The sequence below is a fragment of the Thamnophis elegans genome, chromosome 5 (assembly GCF_009769535.1).
Source record: "Thamnophis elegans isolate rThaEle1 chromosome 5, rThaEle1.pri, whole genome shotgun sequence".
In the NCBI taxonomy this organism is placed as follows: domain Eukaryota; kingdom Metazoa; phylum Chordata; class Lepidosauria; order Squamata; family Colubridae; genus Thamnophis; species Thamnophis elegans.
The window spans coordinates 81,734,828-81,755,883 of record NC_045545.1 but is presented as its reverse complement, the minus strand read 5'-3'; the positions used below and the strand labels follow the sequence as shown (position 1 = coordinate 81,755,883).

General features: G+C 41.2%; 1 protein-coding gene across 1 annotated transcript in view; it reads left to right on the top strand.

Annotated features, from left to right (window-relative positions):
• Nucleotides 1–21,056, top strand: part of BCAS1 (breast carcinoma amplified sequence 1) — a 47,143-nt gene that overhangs the window by 16,183 nt on the left and 9,904 nt on the right. Inside the window, 6 exon segments of the mRNA XM_032218606.1 lie at nucleotides 9,298–9,456; nucleotides 11,103–11,147; nucleotides 14,344–14,478; nucleotides 16,877–16,912; nucleotides 17,324–17,548; nucleotides 20,477–20,635. Of these exon segments, the coding sequence (XP_032074497.1) occupies nucleotides 9,298–9,456; nucleotides 11,103–11,147; nucleotides 14,344–14,478; nucleotides 16,877–16,912; nucleotides 17,324–17,548; nucleotides 20,477–20,635 (759 nt within the window).

Below are 21,056 nucleotides of genomic sequence, written 5' to 3'. Positions count from 1 at the left end.
TATCACAGCGGCCAGTTGTTTCACCGGATTTGGCATTGATTACTAGTCGGGCCCCACCCAGGGGCCTAGGACGTCCTAACGTATTTTTGTAATATGCGTGCAGATCCAAGCAGTGCGGCTTTTTGCATTTCACTGATGGTGATTTTGTCAATTTTTAACTGTTTTAAATGTAATTCCAGTGCTTTTGCAATAGCACCCAGTGTGCCAATTACCACTGGAATTACCACTGCTGGTTTGTGCCATAATCGATGAATTTCGATTTTTAAGTCCTGGTATTTCGCGATTTTTTCATATTCCTTCTCATCGACCCTACTATCACCTGGTATTGCAATGTGTATGATTGTAACCTTGTTTATCTCAACCAGTGTGATATCTTTATTATTATTATTATTATTATTATTATTAATAATAATAGTTGTTATTATTATTGTTATTATTATTATTAAATTTATATTGCTGCCTATTTGCCCATGGTGACTCAAGGTGGTTACAGAATATAAAAACCACATCTAAAAACAGTAAAACTGATTAAAAAAAAATCAAATAAATTAATGTAATAAAATCATCCCCCACCTCCTGCCCCAGCGACAGTTGATCACATGAGCCATTTAATGGGCTCCATCCCTCTCTAGGTTCCCCAGGCCCGCTGGCAGAACCAGGTCTTCAGCACCTTCTGGAAGAGTATTAGAGTGAGGGGCCATTCTAATCTCTGGGGGAGTGATGTTCCAGAGAGAGGGAGCCACCATGGAGAAGGCCCTTCTTCTGGGTCCCACCAGGTCTATCTCCCTCAGGGATGGTACCCACAACATCCCCCGCTCTAATGGGTTGGGTAGATATGACCATCAAGTTTAAAGAAGAACAGTGAGAATGATCAGAAGATGAGCAATTAAGCCTTATGAGGAGAGATTGAAGGCACTGGGATTATTCAGCCTTCAGAAAAGAAGGTTATAGGAGTCACCATAGCATCTTTCAAATACTCGAAAGGATATCTACCTACAGAAGGTAAAAATTTCTATTCTGCATTGTCAAATAATGGATTTCTGTTTTGGGGAAATTGGTTTTCAATTATAATTATATATTTTTTAAATTTTTCCCTGACAGTTATACAACAGTGGAATCAGTTACTCACAGATATGGCCTTCTTCCCTAGAAGCACACACTGAGTATAGGTTTGGTTTCTGACTACATTTGTGAAGAGTTCTGAGGGAACTCAAGAGTAGTGAGGAGGAACAATGCTTGAGGAAGAGTAATAAATAAGACCAGCCCTGTCATTAGGCACAGTGATTAGTTCAGTCATTTCTAGAAAAAGTAAAATATGGAATCCTAGCTGCTTCAGTAAGATTTAAGGTAAAGGTTCCCCTCGCGCATATGTGCTAGTCATTCCTGACTCTAGGGGGCAGTGCTCATCTCCGTTTCAAAGCCAAAGAGCCAGCGCTGTCCGAAGACGTCTCCGTGATCATGTGGCTGGCATGACTAAACGCCAATTTTTCTACTTGCATTTTTACATGCTTTCGAACTGCTAGGTTGGCAAAAGCTGGAGAAGTAATTGGAGCTCACCCTGTTTCATGGCACTAGGGATTCAAACCGCTGAAATGCTGACCTTTTGATTGACAAGCTCAGCGTCTTAGCCACTGAGCCATTGCGTTCCCCTCAGTAAGATTTAGTGAGTTACAAAGGTTTTTTTAAAAGAAATATTCTAATTATGCCCTACTTTATATATATGAAGCATAAATAATGAGCATAAATAATGTTGTAGAAGAAATGATTATCCTGTGAATTAAATATTTGTCATCTTACATGATTGCATTCGTACATCATAGTAAGAAAAAAAAGTTTACATCATCAGTTAGACAAAAAAAGTGAGCCCAGCTAATTGTGGCTTGTTCAGCTAACCATGATTTGGTACAAAGTAGGAGCCTAGTTTATGTATCTTAGTTCATTTTGTTGATTTCAATGGTAGGTTCCTAGGGTGAGGTGAAGATCCTAAGATGATCCTGGACATTGCAGGAGATTCAGTCTTCTGTTCTTTATCACTGAGACTGTAACTCTCCAAACCTTATTCTCATAATGCTCCATTGTAGTTTCTACATCATTGAATTGTTTCCAAAATAGCTTAGCAAAATTCTAGCAATGTCATCAGCTTCCTGCTCCTTGCCTCTTCTTTTCTCATAACCAGTTCTTCTGACTCTTGCAACTTCATCCTTTTCCGTTCTCTCCATCTGGCTAAATTACCTGTGACAAAAATGTCATTTGCATTCTTAAGGAATTCTCACAGAGGACAAATAAGCCTTCCTTGAAGTTCAATTTTCATTAGGAGAGGACGGCATCTTAAGAGGCAGTGTTTCTCAACCTTGACAACTGGAAGATGGCGGACTTCAACTCCCAGAACAGAGCTGGCTGGGGAATTCTGGGAGTTGAAGTCCACCCATCTTCAAGTCTGCCAAGGTTGAGAAACACTATGCTAAACATTCTGAAGCACTGAGAATCCTTGTTTGTGCAAAGCTTGTGCCTGGAAAGATATTGCAAACTTTTGTGCCTGGAAAGATTGCTGCACAAGCCACGATAAGAAGAATGGGATCTCAAGCTTCTGTGCTGATCTTATTTCAAAGCAGCAGGTTGTAGCATAGACATGTTCAGATAGCCTGAAGTTGATCTTCCATGATGATGATGTTGATGATGATGATGAGGAGGAGGAGGAGGAGGAGGAGGAGGAGATATTCTTCAAATCTGTGTTTTGTTAGGCTTTATATTTAGATGAAGAAGCCTGATGGAAAAGCCACACGTCACATAATAATGGCACAAAGCCCTAATTTTATAGACTGCATATTTGTACAGAAAATCAAAATATTAGATAGAATTCTAATTGCCTGGATTTTGTTCTGGGCACCGATCACTGTTTAAGTAAGCCAAGGCTTATAGCCTGTGAGGAGAAAATTTATTATATTAATCACATCAAAGCTTTTTTTCCCCACATGCCAACAAACAAGCAGCACCACTGGCAAGAGGAAAGGAGGGAGACGTTCCCATTTTAGGGCAGAGTCCCGAAAATAGACAGACATTCTGTGTTTGGTTGAAACACGGCTTTCTTTTCAAGCATCACAAAACTACATTCAGGAAGCTGCACAATTCAAACAAGGGCAGGATTCACAGCCTGGATAGAGCAGTTACTATTCAGGCCAAGGTAAATGGATTGCTTGGACTAGCCACATTAGCTACAGCCCTGTGAATGTGAATGTGGTCCTGGCAGAAAGGATCATTTTCATAAATCCCCTTGTCTATATCTTAGGAGACTAGGATTTGTACCAGGGTAGGAGAGGATAAAAAAGTCAGAATGGCAGCTGGGAGTGCATGATCAAAACCTTGCCATTTTTACGTGCATGTGTTCTTCTACCCCCACCCCAGGGGTGGGTTTCAACCGGTTCGCGGCAGTCCCTGCGAACTGGTTGGTCGGCGAACCTGGAAGTAAGTAACTTCCGGGAACGGCGAAGGGCCCACCTGCCCGTCCGCGCTCCTTACCCGGTTTTGATGAGTTCTGCACTTCCACGCATGCGCAGGATGCATACAGCGCCTGCGCGATCCTCCAGGAGCAGCTGGAGCATCGCACAGACGCTAGTACGCATGTGTGTGCCGCACGCGTGCACGCATGCGCCGCACACGTGCACGAGGACACCACCAGCCCCGTTCCAACCGAACCGGTTGGAACGGGGCGAGAAACCCACCCCTGCCCCACCCCCCAAAAAAGGCTGGGTTTAAATTTCAAAGTTGTATCCACCAACTTGCCTTTTTTTTTTTGAGGGTATCCTTCATTTATACTAACTTTATGATTGTAAAATATGGGAGAGAGAGGGAAGGAGGGAGGGAGAGAGATAGACATAGACTGACTGAAACACTGAGCAACTAACTCTTATAGAAGCATTTAACTCCTTGCATACTAATCTAAAAAGAAATCCTGTATCTTCAGGGGTGGGCTTCAAAAATTTTAGCAAGGGCTCTGCCCGGTTGCTGGGTGGGTGTGGCCATGGTGGGTATGGCCTAGTTGGCCTCCTGCACCATGGTGGGGGAGAAGGGCATTTGTGCCCTCCCCAGGCTCAGTAGGCTTTCTTTGAGCCTCCAGGAGGGCAAAAATGGCCTCCCCAGGCTCCGGAGGCCCTCTGGAGGCCAGAAACAGGGCCGTTTCCAGGATCCCGGAACTTCCTGTAAGCCCATTTTTTGGCCCTCCTCAAGCCTCCGTGCGTGCCCTGCACTTACCTGCATCCAAAATGGGCCGTGTGGGAGGGATGGGGTGGGTGGGGCCAGCCAGATGGGGATTCCCCAAACTGCACAGAATCTTAGCTAGAGGTTCTCCTGAATTCCTGCGAACCCCCGGCTGCCCACCCCTGTTTTTTTTTTAATGAAATTAAAGGACTTTTGTTACACCATAATTCCATGCATGCAACATTGTACATATAAGAAGAATCTCTGTCCACAGCCCACTTCCATCCCACTGAATTGTATGTTCCCTTTGTAATGGTATGTGACTCATTCTTTATGTTAAAGGGAAGACATGGAGGGAAAGATCTCCATGGAGTAGAATAAGCTACACAAAGTAGTTCTGAATATCTTTCTAAATAAATTCCTATTGCTTTGGTTTTATGAGGTCTCTCCCACCCAGCCAAGTATTACATAAAGAATTGTATTGTATGAGTGAAAAATGCAAACATTGAATAATCCATAGATAATAAGATTTTAAAAAGTACCATTTAATTAAAAAAAAAACCCGAGTGCTATTGAAAATGAAAGTTGCAAGACACAAAGTGCACTCTACTACCAAAAAATAGCTACCGCATATGACAATGCATTTACAAAGTGACTTCTAGTGGGATCTAAATGAGAAAGAATCTTGCTAAAAACTTACAAAGCCAAACTCCAATATTATCCTGTGCATACTCCAACAAGCACTAACATGAATTAGCATATAGAATAACAGAGTTGGGAAGGGACTTTGGAGGTCTTCTAATCCAACCCCTTGCTTAGGCAGGAAACCCTACACTACTTCAGACAAATGGTTATCCAATATCTTCTTAAAAACGTCCAGTGTTGGATCATTCACAACTTCTGGAGACAAGTTGTTCCACTGATTAATTGTTCTAACTGTCAGGAAATTCCTCCTTAATTCTAGGTTGCTTCTCTCCTTGATTAGTTTCCACCTGTTGCTTCTTATCCTGCCCTCAGGTGCTTTGGAGAATAGCTTGACTCCCTCTTCTTTGTGGCAGCCGGGAGTGGGATTTGGGGGTTCTCTGAACTGCACAGAATCTTAGCTAGAGGTTCTCCCAAACCCCTGCGAACCTCCAGCAGCCCACCCCTGGGCATTAGGCTAGAAACAGCTGGGTGACATTGAGCCAGTCACTCATTCTCAGTCCTAGGAAGGAGCAATGGCAAGCCATTTCTGAAAAACCTGACAAGAATACAGGTAATCCTCAATTTATGACCACAACTGGGTCCCACATTTCTGTTGCTAAGAAGAATTTTGTTAAGTGAATTTTGCCCCATTTTATGGTATTTGTCGCCACAGTTGTTAAGTGAATCACCACAGATGTTAAGTTAGTAACACAGTTGTTCAGTGCATTTGGCTTCCCCATGAACTTTGCTTGTCAGAAGGTCACAAAAGATCATCACATGACCCTGTGACACTGCAACCATCATAAATAATGCCAGATTCCAAGCATCTGAATTTTGATACCGTGACTGTGAGATACTGCAGCCATCTTAAGTATGAAAAATGGTCATAAGTCACCTTTTTCAGTGCCATTGTAGTTTGAATGGTCACTAAACAAATCATTGTAAGTTTAAGACCATTTGTACTGCAGGAATACATCAAGGTAATCTCTGAGAATTGGACATGATTGAATGGAAGAGACAAAACATACTTTCATTGTATTTTTAAGACTTTACCTCTGCATATCGTAATTCTTCTCCTCCACTAGTTTTCTTGATTATTTTTAACCAAAGAAAGTGGGATATGCATTTGTTAAAATCTAAGCAGCCTAGGACTTGTCCATCTAAAGAATGTGGTCTAAATCTATCCAGTTTTTTAAACTTTTAGAAACTTTGCTACAGTAAATTAGCACAGCAGAAAAACAATCTCTATAATCCCTTCCTTTCGCTGTCTATGTGTATGCATGTGTATGAGAGAGTGTTATAACTAGACAATGATGCTGCTTTCATCATTTGTAAAATGTTGGCAAGTATGAAATTAATTAGGAATTGTTGAGCTCGTATGCAACAAAAGAGAAGAGAGTAGGTGGGCAGAGAGCAGCTGTCAAAACTGAACTTTTGTGAGTGTCCATTTCTGAGTGTATTTTACTTTGTTCATCTATACAAAGTAGAAGAAAACATGTTTATTTGCTTCAAACATCAGTATCTAGCATTGTTGAAAAGCAAGGTGGAATAAATGAGAACAATGAGGTAGACACACACACACAAATATTCAAACGCGCATACAAGGACCATTCATACACTTGTTAACAAATAGTTATTGTGCTACATTCAGTTTCCCGAGAGTGGAAGATTACCATACAATACAAAAAATACACTGACCAATTAAAAACTTCATACTCTAATTATGTTTGTGTAAACCTGTACTCAATTTGGATTCTTGATAGAGTTAGAATACAGTTGAGCAATTTTGCTATATGAGGTTATGCTTTCATTGATCTTGCCTGAAAGGGCACTTGCCTGTAGGAGAAGAACCAGGACGTGGGGCAGAGTTAAAAGAAGGAATGGGCTAGAATCCCTGTATAGCCACAAATGGTAATGAGGGCTGCTGACCCTTATCTAACCAGGTGTTGAGAAGATTCCTTTGCATTTGGCTTGTAGCAAGAAATCTGCTTAATTGCACTTTATGTGTAGATCTCGTCTTTCAGGCCTGACACTTACCTTGTTTTCTGCCATGTCCAGTGGTGGGATTCAAAATATTTTACTACCGGTTCTGTGGCCGTGGCTTGGTGGGCATGGCAGGGGAAGGATACTGTAAAATCTCCATTCCCACCCCTCTCCAGGGGAAGGTTACTACAAAATCTCCATTTCCTCCCAATCAACTGGGACTTGGGAGGCAGAGAATGGATGGGGGCAGGATCAGTCAGAGGTGATATTTACCGGTTCTCCGAACTACTCAAAATTTCTGCTACCGCTTCTCCAGAACTGGTCAGAACCTGCTGAATACCACCTCTGGCCATGTCATATAACTGACTCATATTCAGCTTGGGTAAAGCTGCAGTTCCAAGATCTTTTCACCTGTCCTATTTCAAGCCAGGTATCCTCTCTGCTGAGCCAGTTTGGTGTAATGGTTAAAGCCCAGACTAGAAATTAGGAGACCATGAATTCTGTTCCTACATTAGACACAAGGCCAGCTGGACCAGCCACTCTCGCTCAGCAACTAGGAAAGAGGTAAGGGAAAACCAATTCTGAAATCTTGTCAAGAAAATTACAATAATTAGTCCAGTTGCCAAAAGTCAATACTGACTTGAAGGCATGAAAAGACAAAGAAAAACCTCTCTTCTATATTCTATTTATTTTATTTTCTCTATTCTGGTATTATTTCAGACCATTTTTGACCTATCATGATTGTTTTGAATTTATTTTTGCTCCTTAGTCTCTTCATTACCCCAGAGACTATCATTGGTCTTCACTGCTTAAGGCACTTTTGTGCAGTTTTTTTTACTATTTAGTTCAACGGCTTGAACAATATATTTTTTCCAAAAAATCCTTACAGTTGTAGAAATTATTATTTTTGTAATGTAAATCAGTGGTCCCCAACCTTTTTATCGCCGCGGACCAGTCAGCCTTTGATAATTTTACCGTGGCCCGCTGAGCGCGCGCAGGGGTGAGGGGGCATCTCTTCCCTGGAGCCTTTGCGCACGGCCCAGGAGCTACCATTATAACTTTCAGGCAGGCCTTCCATAAAAATAACATAGAGGTTAGTCTTTCTTCATCTTTTTTATGTCTATTAAATTTTAATAATTAAAACACTATCAGGATCTAAAGCAGGGGTGTCAAACTCGATATCATTGAGGACCATATCAGGATTGTGTTTGACCCTGTGGGGCTGGGTTGGGCGTGGTCAATTTGACATCACTCGTGTTGTGGCCCGAGTGCTCTGGTTCTCCAGGAAGAGGACGGACACCCCGAACGCCATCACCGCCAAGAGCTGCAATTTAGGCGGCAACATAATCCGGAGCAGCCCCATCGGCGGCTGCAGCAGCAGCAGCAGCAGCCGCCGTCACCGCCACCTCCCTGGTCCCACACGTCCGCCCGGAGATCACGACATGACGCGGGGCACTGACAGGGGAGGCCGGGTTGGTGGTGGTGGTGGTGGTGGTTCGGGGAACAGCCTCTGCGGGAGACAAAAACGGCGGCCGCAGACGAGCCAGGGGAAAGCCCGGCGCCGGCGAGAGCTCGCGGGGAAGAGGGGGGGAGGAAACAACCACCTGGGCTTCTCACATTCCTCGCAGCGAAACCTCGCGACGGCACACCCCCACCAACCGCCTCTGAGAGAGGCTCAGTCCGGTGGCCCCGCTCCGCACACCGTCCCAGGCACGCGCCCGGCCACCCCAGCCACCAATTTGCGTGCGCTGCTCAGCAACTGAATGCCCGGCCTTAATTCACGCCCCTTTAGCTTACCTCCCCTACCTCGCCGACCAGCCAGAATACTGATTGGACAACGTTGTCCCGTAGGCCTAGCGACTTTCCCTTAGGCCCCCGGCCGCTGCGCGGCCCGGTGCCAGGTACTCCACGGCCCGGCACCGGTCCGCGGACCGGGGGTTGGGGACCACTGATGTAAATGATTACCAAGAGAACATTTCCATGCTGCATCAGTGTTAAAGTTCTAGCTAGGTTTAAGCAAATGCTAAGCAAATCAAATTTTATAAACTGAGCTTTCAAAAAAAAAAAACCCTATAGTGTGGTACTATATAATCCTCAGAATTCAGAGTTCAGAATCTTGTGGAGTTTAGTATTTAATATTCAGTTGCTTGGAATGAGGATCCGTGTTTGGTCATATGCAACCCTGTTTCTTGCATTTGTTGTTCTCTGTGAGTCAGAACAATGTCCCTCCAACTTCAGCGGCAAACGTGCATATTTTCGACACTGACTACATAAACGACCAATTGTTCTGGATATGTAGGCTGAAGAAATATGGATGGAATTATGACTCTCTTTTGTAGAGCAACATGATACGAGTGGCAGACAGATTACTTTTACAAATCTGTTTGGCATTCAATAAGTTGGGATCTGAAAGAAACATGCTTTCTTTTGATGCAGGATTTAATAGATGAACACAACCAAACCACTCTGCCACAGGATATAGCAGTTTCCAATTGCTTGGCCTCTGAGGATCTTGCCCAAGAAGAGAGGAAGACAGACAACACTAACACAGCAACTAGGACAGATAATAACATCATGAGCTTCTTCAAAACGCTGGTAAGATGCTGTCATTTTGATTTTCCCTATCTAACTGAGATGAATTGTTACACAAATTTGCTATCAATCGTTTCCTTCCTTCCTTCCTTCCTTCCTTCCTTCCTTCCTTCCTTCCTTCCTTCCTTCCTTCCTTGAAAATTTAGAGGGGGCAATAGCAGCAGCAGAAAAGTGACTGTCATGAAGTTTGAATGTGAAATCATGTATGGAAGATGAGAAAAGAGAGTGGGCGGCTGTACTTGCTAGACAATGTGAAAAGCAAGACTTCTGTTTCAGAAGAAGTAATGAGCTTGTAGAATGATTTTCCCCAGACTGGCACCCAACAATTATATGGGACTGGGATTCCCTAGCTTTCAGGAAAGGTCATCTTCACCAGAAATCTTTGATGTTACAGTGTGAGGAAGGCTATTATAGAAGAACGCAACGTTAACTGAGTTTGAAAGATTGTGGGTTTTATTCATTAATTTGCAAGATCAAGTCAAAATTATCAGATATATTCTGATGGAGGTTTAAGGGTTTTTACACTGTGGAATGTTTATATTGTAAGCCACCCAGAGTGTGTAAGTTGGGTAGCCATTTAAATGTGATAAACAAACAAACAAATAAATAAATTTACTTTCTCAAGAGCAGGATTTGTAATTGGACACAATGAAAAATTGCAGTATCTATGAAATAATAAGAAAATCTGCACTAAGACTTTTGTTCAAAGATAATGTGATTTAAGTTCAATCTGTACAGATTCTAAACAGCATAAAGACACTTTTAACGTTCAAAAATCACATGAATTCAGACAAGCTTCTTTTTGGGAGGGGTGTTCCCTTTTGCATACGCCTTAAGTAGTTTGGGAACAGAATATAAAAAAATAAAATAACTGCTGGAAAGAATCAAAATTTAATCAAGACTGGTAATATTTTTTTCCAATAGTGGTTAGCCAGAAGATAATAGCTGGGATTACATATCCTGCTAAGCATGGCTGCTAATTATTAATGTGGGTTCTTTGTTTTCTCTCCCTTTCACTGAAAGTAGGACAATAGTTAACAAAATGTGTATAACTGCATTGATGTGGTGGAATGTAGTCTGGAATCCCAGGAGGGAGGGGCTGCTTCCAAGAGGTCAAAGAGGCTGCACAGCTTGAAGAATTTGGTAGGCAGGAAGAGAGTTAAGGCTGCCATTCCCTAGCAGTTTACAGAGTATATCCATTTTGTACATACAGTTGCTTTTAGGCGGTAAAGGTGAATAACAATAAACAAAACTACTCAGAAGTAGCTTTATATGTCGTTCTTGGTTCTTGAGCCTTATGAATGACTTGTGAAACCAAAAAACATGAATGAATTTATTTCTTGCAAGCAGCAGTTGTTCTGCCATCTAGTGTTGATGACTTTTTTGCGGGGAAGAAAAAAGCACCTTTCTGATTTCTTTTCTGATTTAGTGTCTGTCCAATTTGATTATTTGAGGCTGAAATATAACTTTACCAGATTGTGATGTTTGTTTCGCATATAAGTTGGAAACGTCTTTGTTTTATTCTATATCTCTGTATTTTAAAGCAATGTCCTCCTAATTCCCTTTGCTTTTCAACCAAAGACCACGACAAAATTTGGAATGGTTTTTAAAACTGCATATTTCAAGAATGATTTTTTTTCTCTTGAAAGGTTTCACCAAGCAAAGCTGATTCCAAGTGTGATACTGAGGATAAAGTGAGTGTCTTTCTCCTTGCAAATTCAACATTTGTGGGTTTTCAGGGGGGGGCGGAGGGGAGAGGTTACCTACCTAGGTATTTCAGGATTGATTCATACACACATCTCATCCTAAATGGGAAAGCACTGTGTCTGATATGAAGTTGGATGATTTTAAAATCCATATGTGATTTAATTTGCATTATTTTACTTATTTCATTTCACTTATTGAATCTACTCTTATGATGTTCAGAACTGCATTTATGATCCTCATGTACTTTACCTTCAGAATTGCCTTATTATTCTTGGAGGCCATACTGGACAAGGGGAGGCTGCTAATTTGAGGAAAGCTATTTTAAATTATATCAGACAAGGAGCTGAGTTCAATTCTCATTAAGCATGATGCTCATGATGGCTAGGTTCACTCATCTCTTTCATGTTGGTTTCTATTGTTGTAAGAATGGAGTCTCTTGTGGTTTATTTCTATACCCAGAGAGGTTTTTGGTAAGGCTGCGGCCTCATCTACTAAAACTCTTGTGTCTTTTTGATTGTTTGTAACCTCCAATTTGACAAAAGTCATTTTACATTTACATTTAATCAGTGTAGCTCCAAGGGACTAATTAACAGTATGTGCCCAAAATCAAAAACTCATGAGACTTATGGGACTGAAACTTGGCAAAGTTGTGGCCACTTCAGTGTTATCATACCACCACACTGCTGTGGTCCACTATGGTCATGTGATTGTCATTTCCAACATTCCCTGCCAGCTTCCTACAAGGAAAGTCAATGGGGAAGATGGCAGGAACCACTCCCACTTCTTTTTGGCCAATGGTCATTCTGTTTTTCTATTTAAATAAGGAAATACCTCTGAAACAATGACCCAACAGGTCACAAGTTGCTAATTTAATACCAGATTGTGCATGAAGATGGTGGTTCTACAGGTACATCTGGCATCAATCAATCAAACTTTGAGATTAAGGGTACAAGAGGATGAAGCAATCAGTTTGAAAGTCAAACCTGCCCCCCAATTGGAGGCCTCTTTCCCCATTCATTATCTCAGCCTTTGCACTCTCTCTCTCTTCCTCCCTCCCTCTCTCTCTCACTCTCTCTGATTTTTAATGACCCCATAATCCCGTGCATCTGGGTGGAGTATGGCCAAATGAATGGAGCTGAGTATTTACTGGCCAGATGCCCTTCCTGTCACCAATGCAGAATTCGCAGGAGATATATTCTCATTGTAGCCAGAGAGAGAAATATCTGCCTCTACCTAGCCTCCAGATTGTGATGTGAGCGCTCCACCTCTAGGCCACCGCACCACTCCCTTTCCAATATCTCAGTGTTGCAATAAAAATAAAATGGAAGAACATGGTAGTGTATAGGTTGTGAGTTTCTGGGGAAATATGGTTTCATTTAACAATTTATTGATCTGATACGCCACCCAGATTTCAACAACTCTTGGTTTCTATTTTGCTGGAAATTCACAGCTGATCTTTTTCATAATATTTTTGTCTTCTGCCAAAGCTATGTACTTACAAAAGTAAAGGCAAAAATTGTGCAACTTATATCCAGCAGTGTTATAAATTTTGGGATGAATGCAGCCTCATTGAAAAGCCCCAATGAAGGAAATCTTCAAACCTTACTATAAAGTCTACAATAGGCCAGGCTCAAGTCAAATATTTGAAGCCATAATCAAAAATACCCTGTCTCTTTTATTAAGAAATTCTCAAAGGGGATCTTATGCTCTATAGGCAGGATTGTATACATTGAGGCAATTTTTCAAATAACCTGCTATTTCACTGTTAGGACCAACACTGTGAATTCTTTATAAGACCTCCATGCTTAAGTGAAATTGTCCTTCCCTGGGTTTTTGTTGATTTTTGTTGCAATATAGCTGTGATGGCAAACCTTTTCGGCATCAAGTGACAAAAAGGGAGTGCGCCTGCTCGTCTGGGACACAACCAGGAAAAGGAGCTGCCCAAGGGGCGTGTGCATGCCGGAAAATGAACTTCTGATTTCCGGTGCGCATGTGTACTGGCCAGCTAGTCTTCCGGTTATTGGTGTGCATGCACAGGTGACTGGCTGGCATGTGTGCTCACACTGGAAAACAGAAGTCCACTCTTCCAGTTTCTGGCACTGCCGCATGCACAAAGGCCAGCTGATCATCCCACGTGCACGCGCGCCAAAAAACCTGGAAGAAGAGAGCAGAAGAGCTAATAATTGGTTTTTATCTTTCTGGGAGTTGATGGCAAGAGGAACTGATGTAATTATTACTTAATACAATACAATATTGGCTATGTAATAGCATGCATGTGATTATATGTTATGAAAATGGAAAATAAAAAAACTTTGTCTAGAAAAAAAAACCTGGAAGAGGTACTGGCAAAACCACGCATGCCAGGCGACATGGCTCCATGTGCCACTTCGGGAATGTGTGCCATAGATTTGCCATCGCACCAATATAGAATCATTAGAGAATTCCAGATATCCATAAAAGGTTATAATGAAAGCATGGTGCCCCATTAGTTTATTATATATCCTCAGAAACTAGCCACAAATTATCCAAGGTGTGCCCTGGAGTTCAGTGGTAGATATGTGTGGGTTCCTTGCTAGATAAATGTATGCTCAAATAATATATTGTTGCAAATACAGGTAGACCTCGACTTACAATAGTTCATTTAGTGGCCCTTACAATGGCACTGAAAAATGTGACTGTTTTTTGCACTCACGACCTTTGTAGTATCCCCATGATAATTGATCATGTGATCAAAATTCAGATTTTCTCAACTGACTCATACTTATGACCATTGCTGTGTCCCAAAGTCATGTTTGGCAACCTTTGGACAAGCAAAATCAATGGGGAAGCCAGATTCACTTAGCAGCTGTGTTACTACTTATCAACTGTGGTAATTCACTTAACGACTGTGGCAAGAAAGGTCCTAAAATGAGGCAAAATTCACAGCACAAAGTTCTCTCTTAACAATAGAAATATTGGGCTCAATTGGGGTTGTGAGTCGAGGGTTACTTGTAAGGGGGGGGAAATGCAATGTTACATAGTACCTAACAAAATGTAGAATTCTCTTCAGTGAAGTGAGATTTGTGGATATGAGTATTGAGTTTTATAAAGACGTTGTGCATTAATGACTGCTGATGCCTGTTATGGGCAAAAAGAAAATAGCGCATGCAATGAAAATTCAACTTTGATTGATGTCACACAAAGGGATCTCAAACAGGCCATGGTGGGCAGCTTGCTGAGAAGACGGCGACTGATTCCCTTGTCAAAAGCACCAAGAAAAAGAAGCCAGACAGCCCCCGATTAGGACATAGTACATTTAGCAAACTGTTTAGACATAAGGTTGGTATGGGAGAGTAACACAGAGCTCTAGAACCCTGAATAACCACAGATAACTTTTAAATCTTCTTATCCTGAATGCAAGCACGCAGCAGCTAAAGTTACTGAAAAGCAAAGCTTGAGTTGGACATTGTTTAGAATGGTTGCTGGCTTTGGCAAAGAAATAATTGGGCAACAGGGAAGTATCATCACAATTCTGAATATTTATCTCTCCATTAATATCTGTGAATTCAGGGTTCAGTGGAAGGAACTGAAACCCACTGACTGCATATTCATTGCTATTTTCTGTGTCTTGTTATTGAGACTTTCCCACTAACAAAACCTGTGTCACCCTAACCAGAGAGCAATTCCATGCTGCCATTACTTTCACTCCATGAAACAATTTGAAGCTGAACTGTGTGGCTGTCTTTCCTTCTCTTTGAAATGTTGAAAACAAAGCATGAAATTCAGTGCCCTCCCCCAACCTGTCAATCATCCAATAACTCCCCCCCCCCTTTTGACCCATCACAGAAGAGGAAGGCAGGCAGGCAGGAAGGCTCAAGTACCTTTGTTTTTCAATCTTGTTAGTCCTGGATTGAAGAAAAAGAAACTAAATTCCTTCCATATGAAAAATTTGTTAGTTAATTCAAGCTCCCTATAAAAAGGAGCTACACTGATCATAGAACAAGAGCTGATTTTAGGAAATCTTAACGCAACTTGCCCTAATCTGGCAACATTTAATGTGCTGTAAGCACAAGTCCTTGAATTCTAGCATCACCATGGCACCAATACCATGAAGGCTGCTTTGTAAGATGAAAACATGAAGGATTGCCTTGGCATAGATTCTTATGGTATTTCCTGGGAAATGAGTTTTCCTTGCTCAGCGCTGCTGAGTTTCTCTGGACTCAAAAGCAAGCACAGTTGGAGCTATTTGGTCCTTGGATGGGACACCATTACAAAACCCAAGACAACAAGCTATAATGCACACATCAAAACATATTCTTGGGGTTCCCTCTTGGGGAGGGAACGGTGGCACCGGTTTTGTATGGTTGCCAAGAGGAGTTGCAAAACCAACAAACTCCTATTAGTTTCACAAGACAGTGTCCATATAGTTACCACGAGGCCATCTCTACTCAATGGTGTAGAGTACCTGAATTGGTGCATTCTCTTCATCAAAGATACTGCATAACCTGAAAATAATGCATACAGATTTGCTTCAGATACTCTCACCTCCTCCTAAGCCTTCTTTTTTTCAGGATTACATCATAACACTAATTTGAACCCCAAAACAGTGACATTGCCTAATCTCAAACACTAATATTGATATAAGTGTTTCCTTTTGATTGCTGATATGGTGAAATCATTGTAAGTTCAGATCACGCAGATTCAGAAGAACATCAGAACAAAGACTCAACTGGCCGAACATAATGTCCCATTCATTACCAGTCTCCTGCTGGTAAGGAGAGCCATACTGTCTCTTCAATTAGAGATATTTAACCATCAGGATGACGGGACACTGATTGCTGTATTGTTCATGAATTCCTCCCTTTTGAAGCTTTCCCATTTTGGCATTTATCATTCCTCTTTGTGATCCCAAATTGCAAAACTTAACTGTGTTAGCCTATCCCGATTAAACCCGTCTGGATATCAGCTACCAAAATTCTCAGCAATAGCCTAGCTAAGCTGGAATTCTGGAGATGCATTCGGTCAGAGCAGAAGAAGCTTCTTGGATAAGGAGCGAAACGTCTTCAAAGAAAAACCAGAAAGTCCAGTTGCCCCTTGAAAAAAAAGCACCTTTGGGACAACCATGACTTGGATGACTGAGAACATCTATAGCAGTGTTTCTCAACCGTGTCAACTTGAAGATGTCTGGACTTCAACTCCCAGAATTCCCCAGCCAGCATTTGCTGGCTGGGGAATTCTAGGAGTTAAAGTCCAGACATCTTCAAGTTGACAAGGTTGAGAAACACTGATCTATAGACAGTTCTGGTGATGGAAGGACATACCTATCTGCAGATCATCTACACTGGGAAAGGATTCATTATATGAAGTCCTCCCATTTTTCTGACTTGTCTTTCCAATCTTTTGGCTGCATAAGATTACAGAAGAAAAAACTTTTTTAGGAACTTTCTCCACTCCTCATTCCAAGATGATTTTAGTTTAGCAACATCATGTTTTCAGTTTTATACACCAGTTCGTCCCCTGGGGCATTTCAGGAGACACAGCTCAACATTTCAGAATGTCAGAGGAATGCTGAAAATATACCCAGCAAACTCTTCTTTATAATGGCTTCACCATGTCAAACCCAGTCCAGTGCCTGGATCCCTCCATCCTTAAATATCCTTATAGCCACTTCTATTCTTAGAGAATGAAAATGCCCACATGATTTCTCTCTGTGTTTGTGTGTTTCACATTGTTTTAGGCAAAAAAAGATGTTCCACAGACAGCAAATACCAAGGTGAGTAATAATACAGACAACTCTGAGTTTTCTATTTGCGTACAGTATTACTATAGTTTTTGATTGCCCATATTGATGTCTGTTATTTTTGTACCCTTCTCATGTAATCCTCTAATGCAGGGGTTTCCAACCTTGGCAACTTTAAGACTTGTGGACTTCAACTCTCAGAGTTCCTCAGCCAGAAAAACTGGCTGAGGAACACTGATAATTGAACTCTATAAGTCTTAAAGTTCTCAAGGTTGGAGACCCCTGCTCAAATGGATAAAGATGAATGTGTGAGGATGCTGGAATAAAAGATGCCAGTATGCCATGTTTTTCTGAGGTTGTTTTGTCTTCTACTTTTTTCCATTGATGGTCTTTGAACTTCATCTTCTCTGGAACAATTTATTTATTTATTTATTTTGTTTCTAGCCAACCGAACAGCCTGTCCCCGTTGTCCCTGTTACAAAACCGGAAACAAATGTGCCTCCAGCTCAGGAAAGTCCAGCAGTGAAGCCAATTGTGAAACCTCCAGAAGCTCCAGTACAACCACCACCCCCAGCAGTTGTGGTTGTCACCAATGAAGCTCCCAAGGAGATGACCAAGGAAAGATCTTCTTCTACACCCACACCCCTAAGTAAATTCTTTTGGAAAAAGGTATGATTGGATTCTAGAGTCACTCCTTTGGAAGTTGCAGTTATTCTTGTTAGTGCATTTATTTGCAACCCTAGGGTTTTGGGCACAACTTATACAAAGCTGGTTCTACATCCATTCAATTCAAACCCCCCAAAATTAACAGTACTGTCAACAGCTACATCCCTATCTTCCTCGCAGCCACTGCAAATTCATTTTGTTACAAGTTCATCTGCCTCAGGCAGCAGGAAATAGATTTTCTCTTCTATGCTGAACTGATTCAGTTGCGTTAACAAAAGCAGAATAAATCTAGCTTTGGATTCCTGATATAATCTGCAATGTAATAAGTCCGTGTTGATGAACCTTTTCGGCACTAAGTGCTGAAACCAGAATGTGCACGTGTGTGCACAAATATGCACATGCCAGAAACCAGAAAAGCAGGTGCTCTTCTGTGTTCTAGCACATGCATGTGCACTGGCCACTAGACTTCATGCATGCAGGAGTGCCGGAAACTGGAACAGCAGCTGCCCCATGCGCATGCGTGGACTGGCCAGATGCACTTCTGGGTTCCGGAACTCCCACACACGTGAAGAGCAGCTGGCCGGCACACATGTGCATGCTTGAACCCAGAAGAGCAGCTGGCCACGGCACACATGTCCAGAGAGAGAGAGAGAGCTGTGTTTGCTACCTCTGGCACGCATGCCACAGGTTCGCCATCACTGTAATAAGTAATGGATCAGAGATCTTCCACCTCTAAATGATCACAAATGTATAAATTGTGTGCAATTGTTAATCCCTTATAGAGAATATTTCAACCAAAGAGGCTGTTGGTATTGTCTGAAAACAAAGTTCTGTGATAGAGTTTGTAAATAAGATGATATAAGAACAATTACTTGATTAGTAGTTTTGTTGTTGTTGTGTTCCTATTTTATTTGTCAATTGATGTTTGGTTACTTTCCATGAGTTGCTGGGTATATTTTTTCCAACTACATTTTATTTAAACAAAGGTGCATTTTAAGAAAGATAATAGATGCTTTTTATGCAATTCCAGCCAGGAAGCCATCACATTTCCAGGAGTTACCTAAGCAGGCTGCTCATGTATTATTTCCACTATGATTCAGTGTGATGGCAGATTGGATAACGAGGAAAAGCTGGATTTGACATAAATTCAGTGTAGCCTGGAGGAACTGTGTCACAAGTGCAATATACCCCATTGCTGTTGTTCTCTTGAGGAATCAATCAATCAGAATAGAGTGGGAAGGGACCTTGTGGCCTTCTAGTTGTTGTCGCGCTGTGATGAGATCAGCTACGCGATTTCGTTGAGTGCCCTTTAGTCGAACACGGTTTTGTGGTGGAACCTTCTAGTTCAGCCCACTGCTCAAGCAGGAGAACCTATCAGAGATGAAGACACAGAGATATTTGAGAACAGTGTATCTACAGCAACATCTAAGTCATGGGCACCATAACACCAGCATCTATGCCCCATCCTGCCAGTGCTACAGCTCACCATGAATGGATTTCAAGTCAAGCATGAATTCAAAGCAAATGAATATCTCTCTTTTTCTTTGATCACAAAGGTCCCTCCCTGGATATAACTGTATCTCTAGTGACATTAAAACCTCTGAGTGAACATTACGAGACAGGAAAAAATAAATGCAATATTCTCAAGAGAATCCCATACATGATTTTTCTTTTTTTTAAAAAAAAAATTAAATCGTGACAGGAGCCTTCTGCTTAACAGAGCATGTGTTCAGCTTTGGGGAAAAAAATAAAAAATTCTAAATGGTATATGGATGGAGTTACTGTGAGAAATATTAGAGATATAGCTGCTTAAGTGATAGTATGAGAAAGAAGCTGGTTCTTTTAAAAAAATTAAAGGTTTGCTTTCAGTGGGATCATATTTTAATGTGATAATATATTTTCATTATTAGCATTTGATATAATCTTGGATTATATTTGACATTGTGGTTTCTTCTGTCATCAGATGGTATTACAGGATTATTACAGTGCACTGAGTATAAAAGAATAAAAACAGACTTTAGCAACAGACACAATGATAACATAATGAGATAATTATCGTGAGTTAATTATAATGAGTGATAAGTCTTCCGGTTTTCTTTAAAATCGCTAATTTGTTAAATTATAATTTAAATTAAAATGCTTCTATTAACTACCACTTTTCTCAACCAGTTTAATTAGGATTATTTCTATTTTTTTAATTAACAAAATTACCAGCTAAATTTCTGTTGATAACTCTTAAATTAAAAGGTGGAAGAACATCATAGAATCTAGCACTGATGATGTTACTTAGTTTGAGTAATGAAATGTCTGCAAAAAAACAGTCAAGCTCAGAAAGCATCAAAGACCTTCATTTCAATCCTGAGTTATAAATATTCTTCTTTATTGGTAACACAATTACCTCATACCCCCATCTCACAGGTACTTAAATTAATCCTCAATATGGACTGCGGTGGCTCAGTGGCTAAGACGCTGAGCTTGTCGATCAGAAAAGTTGGCAGTTTGGCGGTTTGAATCCCTAGCGCCACATAATGGGGTGAGCTCCCGTTACTTGTCCCAGCTTCTGCTAACCTAGCAGTTCGAAACACATAAAATATGCAAGTAGAAAAATAGGGACCACCTTTGGTGAGAAGATAACAGTGTTCTGTGCACCTTTGGCATCTAGTCATGCCAGCCACATGACCACAGAGATGTCTTCAGACAGTGCTGGTTCTTCGGATTTGAAACGGAGATGAGCACCGCCCCCTAGAGTGTGAGGGGAACCTTTACCTTTTAAGCCTTGGAATCAATTAATTTGGTTCCTCTTGAAGCAGAACACCTAGTTTGCTTCTTCAGCCTCACTGAGAGAAGGTCTTCTGAATCTCATCTTGACTGATCTAAATGTCTTGGATGAATTCCCCCATCCTTGATAACACTTCTTTTGAATCATTGCAGACTCCCACAGATGACATAGAGGTGATAAACACTGAGAGAATTGAAGCATCTCCGGAAATCCCAGTGAAAGATGAAAGAAGGAGCCAGGAAGTTGCAGAAACCAAGTCTAAAGCAGAGGAGAGATCTACCAAAACAAATTTCAGAAAATTCTTTAAACTGGTAAGACTGATATCCCTGGATTTGTATGTCAGCTGTATTACAATCATTGCGCAGGCAGACATCTTAAAGTATAATTAATGGTAAATATGATGGGACAGCCAATTTAAAAAATTTCTTAACAGCCCTATGTTGGGTTGGGTCCAGCAGATTGGATGGATGGATGAACATTTTTAACAGACCAACAGTGAACCCAACTTTGGGCCTCTATTCCACAACATGTCTACTAAGGAATATAAAAGGAATGTTAAAAGTTGCCCATAAGTCTACCTCACATATCTGTATAGTTCATCTATAACATTTGATGGTGGGCAGAATTTTAATGACTCTCCAGCAGCTAGAGATATGCTCCTGAGTAAAGAGCTTTTTTTTTATTGAATTCCATTTCTCTTGAGTTCCACCTTCATACTATGAAAGTGTTCAG